At 35.4% G+C, this 9,715-nt stretch overlaps 1 protein-coding gene across 1 annotated transcript; it reads right to left on the reverse strand.

Annotated features, from left to right (window-relative positions):
• Nucleotides 1-709: 709 nt before the first annotated feature.
• Nucleotides 710-4,233, reverse strand: LOC114744584 (UPF0047 protein YjbQ-like). The gene is made up of 7 exons (XM_028932752.1): nucleotides 3,985-4,233; nucleotides 3,417-3,477; nucleotides 3,235-3,329; nucleotides 3,117-3,150; nucleotides 2,894-2,948; nucleotides 2,768-2,810; nucleotides 710-1,097 (listed from the first exon to the last, which is right to left on the reverse strand). Exons 1-7 carry the CDS (start codon nucleotides 4,168-4,170, stop codon nucleotides 1,026-1,028), a joined length of 546 nt encoding a protein of 181 aa, XP_028788585.1. The 5' UTR covers nucleotides 4,171-4,233; the 3' UTR covers nucleotides 710-1,025.
• Nucleotides 4,234-9,715: the final 5,482 nt, after the last annotated feature.

Genomic DNA, 9,715 nt, shown 5'->3' on the forward strand with positions numbered 1-9,715 from the left:
TGACAAGACATGGGAATTTAGAATAGACGTGGCCATCCTTGCTTCGTGAGAATGCCTATGATCCTTGAGAACAAAAGAAAGTAGAGTGTGCAGATTTTGGCTAGGAAACGCCATGTCATGCAAATCATAAACAGGGTTAATATTTCAAGAATTTCGATTTTTAAAAATGCTAAAACCTATCCATATGTCGCAGGTTCAGGGTTGTCTTTATGGATGGGAACTAGTCTGATTGCCTCCCCACTGTTTGCTTAGATTGTTTGTTTTCGCAAATTGAAAGGAATATCACAACCAAAACCCTCGGGGATTCCACCCGGGACCCAATCGAACAAATTCAATTTTCCCGGAAGGGTGTGACTTTAAACACCTTTGTTACTTCTAAATTTATTGGAGATATGGGATTAAATAGGGATTAAGGATTATGAAATATTAGATGAAGAATACGTTAAAACGCGTTACATTGTTTACATTATCAAGCGAACAATGCGCAAGCAGAAGCGTTAAACAGCATTACAATTTAGAATTTTTGTGAATATTTAAAATAGTTAAAAGGGAAAAATATTCACAACTGATATTTATTAGTTCACCTTCAATTGATGAGTCCTTCGGCCTAAAAGAAAAATGCTTAGCTCATCCCGGCACGCAAGTGGAAGAGCTCGCAGCAGGTCCCAGCACAGATCGAGAATGCATTGACCATTGAGCCTCCACCAAATCAAAATATGTTGTTTTCTAATTTCTATTTATTTTATTCCAACATACAAATCGGATCTCTGACTACTGAACCCGAAGGGAGCGCGGCAGTGTTAGACCTTCACGGAATGTGAAAGAACAGAGCTCTGACATGTACTACCGCGATCAATATGACACACGGAATCACTGAATTCAAGTTCTTGCCAGAGTAATGTAAAAGTAATTGGTTCAAAAGCACAAATAAAAAAGGTAAAAGTAAATCTACACAATCCGCTACATATCTTCAGGTTTGTCCTTGCCACAGGTACAGCAGGCGAAGGACAACATATATTGGGACCTCATATTCCATTCAGAGTGACGACAACTCTGCGGGAGGTAGGATAATCCCGATGCTCACAAAGCCATATACCCTTAAGCAAGATGAGGAATAACAAACATTACTAATTTTAGTTAGGATAATTAAAATAGAAATTATTCAAACTGGGAGATCATCTAGTAACAGTTGTTTGAAAGGTTAATAAAAAAATCATGGCTCCTCATATTAGCCAAGTCTCCATCAGGCATCATATCATAAACAACAAAGTAAGATGTGATCAGAGGACATCCAAGGGCATGATATAAAACTTATTATTTTGCAAGTAATACTTTCATTTTGGATATCTAAGGAGAGAAGAACAGATATTCACACTATTTTTCCTCAACAACTTCTAGCCCTGCAAATGAACTAAATAGCTGCCACAAGATTCATCACATACCATGAATTGCTGGCAGATCAACATGCTTAGATCCTAATTCTCAATCTCTCTCTCTATATATAATCACACACACACACACAACCCCCCTCGGGTACAGTTCCTTAACATGGGGGGGAAGTTTTTTGAAAGACCATATCATGTGACTTTTTAAGTTATAAAAGATACTCAGAATCTCAGATATTAAAATGTTTGAGGGAAAAAAAAATCATCAAAATTGTATCCAAGTTTTGTCCTTGTTTGAATTACATCGGCACATGGCACAGCACCGCAGCATGCAGCACAAGGTGGCAATCAGCATGTGCTACAGCTGTGGTGATGCCGAAAACAAATAGGCCAATGGCACATGGCATGTTCTGCATTAAGAAGTCTGCTTTCATCATGAAACATTTTAAGTTTGAGATGGTATTTGACTTTCCAGAACAGTAGTGAATTTCGCAGCCCCTTTTCCTCTTCCTTAATATTCCGTTCCTCCCTGTCTCCAACCACCCTCTCTTTTTCCTTATACTCTCCCTCAGTAAGCCTACTAGTTTGGTTCCCAAGGCAATATTAGCCTTTTCATCCCTCAAATAGATGTCACCAGTCCTGTTATTTTCACTTTCTGTGGGCTCCTATAGTTGGGCTGTGCGTAGATATCGGGTAGAAGGTACTTAGGGGAGAGAGAGGAGAGAGAGAGATATGGCAAAGGGTGAACATACAGAATCCACCAACCCGGCTCAAGGGGGAGCTACTAAACTTTATTATATTTGGTCAATATATGTGATAATTGGGCGATTCTTGCCCTTTACCTTCAGTGCGTTTAATTGAATTATATATTTAGAAATTTTCAAAAACAAGACACTTAAAAAGATAGTGAAGTAAAGTTAATATCATCACAAGTAGAAATATAATTAGTTCTATTGCCATTATCATCTTTATTTTAAATAATGAAAGGTCCACAATTTTAATCTATTAATAAAGATTATATTCTCAGTTTCTCTTTCAGATGACTATGCTTATCTATGTCATACTCGGTAAACTAGTGAAGGCAAGAGTTTTTGAAAAGCTGTTCATAACAAAACTATAGATTTAATTATCACCAAAAAAAAAAAAGATTTAACCCAGCAACTCGGTGTTACTATAGACCGTCAAGCTTGAACAACAATTCAAGGTCCATAGAAGTTCTAACTGTTAATGAAAAATCAGTGGTCATCCAGGAGCATTTTATTATAAAGTGCACCCTGCACTTTTAAGTAGTTAAATCCAACGACAGTTGTGATAAAACTCCACAAGTTTCATCTTAACCAAGAAAATTTTTGGATAAATCATTGCAAAATCATTTCGGTTACCTGCCATGTCCCCATGTTTAGCTTTCCATTTGTAATTGGTATCCTGAAAATACAAAAATATCAGTAAACGATATCACAGTGATAGTTTTTCAGAATTAATCAATTTGAACAAGGAGTATTTCTCACGTGAGTGTGGAACCAAACATTGATGATTTGATATGTGCTGGCATGTCATCTGGGCCTGCAAAATTTCAAGGTTAAAGAAGATTGACGCAAAAATTATATGGATTCACAATGTCGCCGTTTGTGAATTCAGTTCACCATTATTTCATTAGCATGCAATTAGAATGCGGTGTAAAAGCAGCTTCAAAAATTTGAACGTAATGGTAAATTAAAAATCAATACTAACCCTCTAAAGTATGCTTCCAAGGTGCAGATGGCCCCTACATGAGATATAGAAATACGTGTCATGTTCTACAAGAGAATATATATTGTTATATTGCAATAGAAGCAGGAGACAAACCAACCTCAGGAACTACAATATTGAGAAACCTTTCTGTATCATCACGAACATCAGAGTCATAATTCTCATTGATGGTAAGAGAAGCACTAGTGTGTTGCACTGCATTCCTCATTAAAACTAAAAGATCAGTCTGTGCAAACCATATAAAACACACAATGGAGAGAAACAAATCGTATATATACGTACAGAAGAGATGTGCTAGGCCACACTTGAATCCAGACAAGTCCTGCTCAATTTCTTTTACAATCTGTCACAATAAAGTAACCAATGATTATATGTTTAATGAAGGACCAAACCTGCATAAGGTCAAGATGTAAAAGCATAGATAGAAGTCACAAGACAACGAACTCATACAGTGAGGCAGGTTAATAATCCCATCGACAGCAACAGATTAATAAATTGATGATGTTAACAAGACAGTAATTAAACCGGAACGTCGAAACAAGTATAAAATTGACAGAACGATCAGATGCTGCAAATGCCTTTTTTTTTTTGCGATGATAGCAAGAATATGATATCTGAGTTCTAGTTATCGTCACAAAAAGGTCCAGTATTAGTGATTCCCCTGTGATGAAGCACGGTTTAGTTTATTGCTACAGGGACGTGATTCTCGGTAAATCTATTAAGCGAGAAAAAAGGCCAGTGAAAAATGTATCTATGACATCAGCGTCGGAAGTAAGAGCGTAGACAAATTAGAAGACGAATAAGTAGGGTTTTCAGAAAGGCGATTCAATGGAATTGATAGTTAGCTCACCTTAGAAGTGATGAGATGACAACCGCGTTTGTGAGGAGTCAAAGTAATAGTTTTCTGAGCCCACTTCGGAGCAGCAGCCTCAGCCATGGAGCTGAGATCTTTGAACTTGGTCGGATTTGTATGCTGCGACTTAACGCGAAGCGGAACCTTGGCTGCAAAACACAATGGGGAGGCCTGCATCGGCATAGTTCTAAATTCGATTCGAGCCTGAGACCTGTAGGATTTGGGTCCTGCCTGGAATGGAAGCCACGTGAGGAGAGAGAGGACGCATCCAAGCAATCCATTTATTAAGTGATTTTTTTCTTCCAGGATTCACGTAAACGCTTCTCAGCCATTTGTTTGTATATTTAAAAAAAACAATGCAAACCATGGGAAAAATGCTTTTGCATCTTATAAAATACTTCTCCGATCCTTAATAAAAAATCTAATTATTAAATTTATTTTAGTTCTAAATATAAAATTTATTTTTTATATTTATTAATTTTTTTAAATTACCTCTATAAATACTTCATCAACCATAATCAACTAAATGAAGAAAACAAAATATTAAGAAAGATGATTATGGTGTTTTAGAAAAAATATTTCATATTTCTTATAATTAACTAACGCATCTAACTTTCTTAATCTAATTAAATTAATTAAATAGATCTTATATTAAGAATCATATGAGTAAGTTTTTCAGGAATTTATTTTATGTAACGCAAAGTTATTGAAAATAAGTTAGCATAGCCTTGTTTTTTTTTTTTTTGACCGGAGCACAGCCTTGTTTTTTTTTTTTTTTTGCCAACAAACATGTATTACTAAGTAGAACAGGTACAAGTACAAAGCTTCAACAAAGCTCCAAAACAAAACAAACACAGGCAACCCAAACCAAAACAAAGAAAGTAATTACAAAAACAAGGAAAATTGAAAACAACATGAGAACAAGCGGCGCAACATCCAACGACCATTGCTCCTGAAAAAAGGGTCGCAACACCCAATTTGATTGGTAAGGCCCCTTCATTGAAGCTTTAGCAACTCTATCAGTTACTAAATATGCTTCTGTGGGAATCCACTCACGGGAATGATTCCTGAAAAAATTCCTTGAAGAGATAAAATCCTCAAGGAGGGGGACATAGCTCCAGCCCATAGATGAACAGTGATAATGGACACACTGAACAAGCAAGAGCCTATCCATAACAGAGAAGATGATCCATAAAAGGCCATCTGAAAACCAAAAATGAGAAACTCGAGCAACAAAGGAACCAGCCATACTCCCATCGGTAGGAGAAAAAAGGCAAACAACAAACACAAACCAGTCATAACTTCTTTCATAGTAGATCTCAATAGCCCTGCTATTTGAATTTAGGCCAACCATTCGAGTTCTTCCCCACCTTTTTGTCTTCCAAACCTCATAACCCAGGACTCCCAAAATCCTCATCACTGAAATCCTTTGCTCAAGGAAATTCAGAACCACCGTTAGAGCAACAGAGAATCCCCAATTCCTATTTTTCGTATCATACCTCACCGCCATCCTTTTAACTGTATGGAGAGAAAGCAACCATCTTGAGCAAATCTGCAGTACCAAGACCCATGGAGGCACCCACCGGAGGTCTGCTTCGAAGACCTTCACCATAGAACTTGACTTGCAACCCTTATCTCGTCCATCCACCAAACCTCCTTGATCATCACCTTCAGAGGATGTGCACCCAAACGGCACACACGATGGCCACGCCGTTGGGACACGAGAATAGACCCTCATTGGAAGAGGAGAAGAGACCCCTGGAGAAGAGGGAGAGGCTGACGCCTGAGCAGCACCATAGCCGCAACTCGACGGAGCGAGAAACCCCAGGAGAGGGAGAGGAAAACCCTAGCAGAGGGAAACTTTTGTATCCGAGCACAGCCTTGTTGTTAACTAGAAAAGTTGACGGAGATGTTAGAGGATGGTTACCTTATGCAGATAGTGTGTTATTCTTGGATGACCCTGACTTGTGTCATTTTATAACCCAAAAGAACATGGTCGCCTTTGCTAAGTTAATAGGTTTCATTAATATTCATACTATTTTTGGTGTGAATAAGTGGCGTCATGTATGATATTATACATATGAAATAACGCTGCCTAGTGTTTGGTGATATATAACACTGGCTGTATTTTTTTTTTAAAAAAAAAGCTGTCTTGACAACTTTGTCTTTAAAAATATATTCTTAGCTAGTACTGGGGAAAACGGGCTGGCCCGGCCCTGCAGGGCCGGCCCGTCATGGGCTCGGGCTTAAACGGGCCGGCCCGTTTAAGCCCGAGTTCCAAAAATCACTTATTTTTTCAAGCCCCGGCCCGCGAGATAACGGGCTCGGCCGGCCCGCGGGCTTTTAGCCCTTTTAACTAAAATGAAATTTTTAAATTTTTTTTGCATATTTTATCAAAATAATAAAAATAAAACAATAAAGTTACTAATAAAAGGTATAAATATAAATAAAATTAACTCACAAATATAAACATCATCATGTCTAAACATATATCACAGTGTAATAGAGTCTATTGAATAAACAAACTAAATAGAGGACAGACGTAAACAACTAAATAAGCATTAAATTCAGTAGATAATTACAATATAGATGATCTGGTTTAATTATCAATAATTAACAAAAAGTTTAACTAACAAACATAGTATATATAAAGAATAATCATTTGTCATATCGATAAAAAAGAAAAGAGTCCATCATCTTTAGTTCTAAATTTGTTTCTAACTATAAAAATGATATAGATCTTTATTTTAGTTCAAAAGATTTTTTGATCAATTATATTTCAAGTATAAAAATATGGGAGAATAACAAATAAAGACCATAAAATTACACATACAGTATTTTAACAAGTTTTGACAACTTATAAATAACAATATATTTTTGTGAATATGTTTAGTTTTAAATTTTGCAATTTTCACGTTTTTTTGGTTATTTTTCCCACAACTATAATGATTCTTTTTTTTTTTTTGTGAATGCTATCTATGTGAACGGTTGGAATAAGTAAAATTAAGATTATGCTATGTCTAAAATGTTAGGGTTTCTTTTTTTAAGTTAAGAAAAAAATATAAAAATTAAAAAAAAAATTGGCGGGCCTAAACGGGCTGGCCCGCGGCCCTACAGGGCCAGCCCGTTTATTTTTCGGCCCTACAGGGCTGGCCCTTTTAAACCCGACTTCCCTTTCAAAACTTCAAAATACAAGCCCGGCCCTCGACTTAAACGGGCTTAAACGGGCTCGGCCCGACGGGCTCGGCCCGTTTTCCCGGCTCTATTCTTAGCTAAAGTTGTTATCCTATATTAAAACTTGGGGAAAATAAAACTCTTCTAGTCCTAAATAAAATATCTTTATATTAGTATATATAAGGGTCTTATATTTAGGGTCGGATCAGTATTTCGCAATAGATTTTTTCTCGTTGTGAAATTGTAAGCACTATGTAGTTTAGAATTTTAAATGTTACTCCCTCCGTTCCTTATTATAAGAGACAAATAACCGAAATACGTTGATCAAAAAAACAGTTAAAATTAGTTAAGAACAATTAATGTGTAAAAGTATAATTTTTTTTCAAAAATGCCCTCATTAATAAGGAGAGAGAGCATGAGAGAGAACAATTAAATTATTCAAAGAAAGAGAAGTGAGAGGGAGAGAGAGTGTGAGTTGGAGATAATAAATATGGGTAAAATAGTAAATCAACACAAAAAAATAAAGACAACTTGTAAGTGTCTCTTATATATAGGAACATGTTATAAGCATCAAATGTCTCTTATAATAAGGAACGGAGGGAGTAGCAAGAAAATAAATTAAGAGAATAATGATAAATCATTATTTCGTGGTCAGGGGCAGTATTTATAATAATGAGGATTGGTCATTGAAGGGTCACGTGCATTGAGTTTCTAGATGGGGCGTGGACGGGGGCAGGGGAGTGTGCTGCCTGCGCGTGGCAAATGAGGGGGCAGCTATGCATAGAGCCGCAGAAAAATGAAAATACGAATTTATCTGTTTGAATAAATAAAAATAAGCCGAAAAACTAATCAAATTTTATAGCATGCAAAGTCAGGCCTAATTAAATTAAAGTACTAATATACATCAGTATGACGAATTAATTATTACTCTATAAGTTGATAATGTATTTGCATTCATTAATATTTACGATCGGCATATTAAAAGGCCCTCACCCACGTAATGGATACTGTTCCCAAGGTTAACTTCATCACGTCCCGAGAGCCAAAATGAAGCTTTTTATCTTAAAAATAAGGACTAGAGTATAATTTTAGTATTTTAATTTTACATGAAATTATAATTTGGTCTCATAGCTTCCAAGAGTATGTTCGTAGTTCTTTAATCCTAAAATTACTAATTTAAAATGATATTTTTTTATAACAATTATGATTATTTTAAAAAATAAATTTAATATGTTAGTATTTGAGAATGTTTTAGTATTTAATATCAAAATTAAAAGACCAAATCTAAATTTCAATCTAAAAATAAAAGTGTATATATATAGTGTTGAAATTATCAGAGAATATGATCATTTTTTAAGAAAATTATTTCATTTACATTCCTCGTTCTAATTTTTTCCTGATAAATACTCTAAAGTAGTAGTAATAGTAATCGTTTTGATGATGAGAGCGGGTGAAGCTACGGACTAACGGATGCTCCCGCGCCTGGGAGGCTGGGACACCGAAGGGAGCACGTGTCCACACTCCGCCGTCCTTCCTCCAAAGTCCAAACGGTCTTTCTAGGCTCTGGCCTCCTCTTTGTACTTACTTACAAAAAACGCCGCCCAACAAAATTTATTCCATCCTTGTCTCTCTCTCTCTCTCCCTCCTCTACCTTGCTTTTGCCTTTGCACCCTCCAATCAGAGGATTTCTTAAGGCTCAGATTATTTATAAACCTAGATTATAAGCGTACATCTGTCTTGGATATTCGACAAGACCATACATTTATCTGATTTAATTTCTTATATAAATTAAAATCACATATTCTATCTCATTAATTGAGGTAAATGAGGGGTTAAAAGAATAAGATATGAATATTTTGCCTTGCCAAAATATATACGCCCACTAATTACATCTCTTGCCTTTCACTTTTTTACCCATATACGATAAACAGTAAAACTATATATTAAAATACTGTATTTTTGAAACTATTTACTAATATACTACACTTAAAATCATTCTTAGCAATAACGATTTTAAAATTACACACAAGTCGTTCTTTGCGTGAACGATTTCTGAAATCATTCACGCCAAGAACGATTTTACTTTTTCCTGTTCACTCTCTCACATACGAATCTCTGTCAATTTTACATGCAAAAATAAGAATCCTTGACAATGCTCCCATGAGGCTACAACATCTGGATTAAAATTTGAAAATTCCAATTTTTTAAATTTTTTAAATAGAGCTTGATGAAATTTTCTGTCATTTCCTCTTCTTTTTATTTTTCTTATACCAAATAATACGTAACAAAAAAAATTATGCTTTGATTGTAAATTTTTAATTGTAGCAATTAAGTTGTAAGACTAAATTATTATTATTATTATTTTGGTCACAGACATAAAAGGTCCATGCCCAATACTTGATTTCTCGTCAAATCGAACAAATGCCACACAATTGGCTTTTTTACCAAAATATTACAAAGAGTAAAATTATATGCTAATATGCTGCATTTTTAAAAGTATTTATTAATATGTTACACTTAAAATCATTCTTCAGGTGAATAATTTTTAAAGTTA

Source organism: Neltuma alba, unplaced genomic scaffold (genome assembly GCF_004799145.2).
Source record: "Neltuma alba isolate B1F8T4 unplaced genomic scaffold, ASM479914v2 tig00004395_pilon, whole genome shotgun sequence".
Taxonomy (NCBI): Eukaryota; Viridiplantae; Streptophyta; class Magnoliopsida; order Fabales; family Fabaceae; genus Neltuma; species Neltuma alba.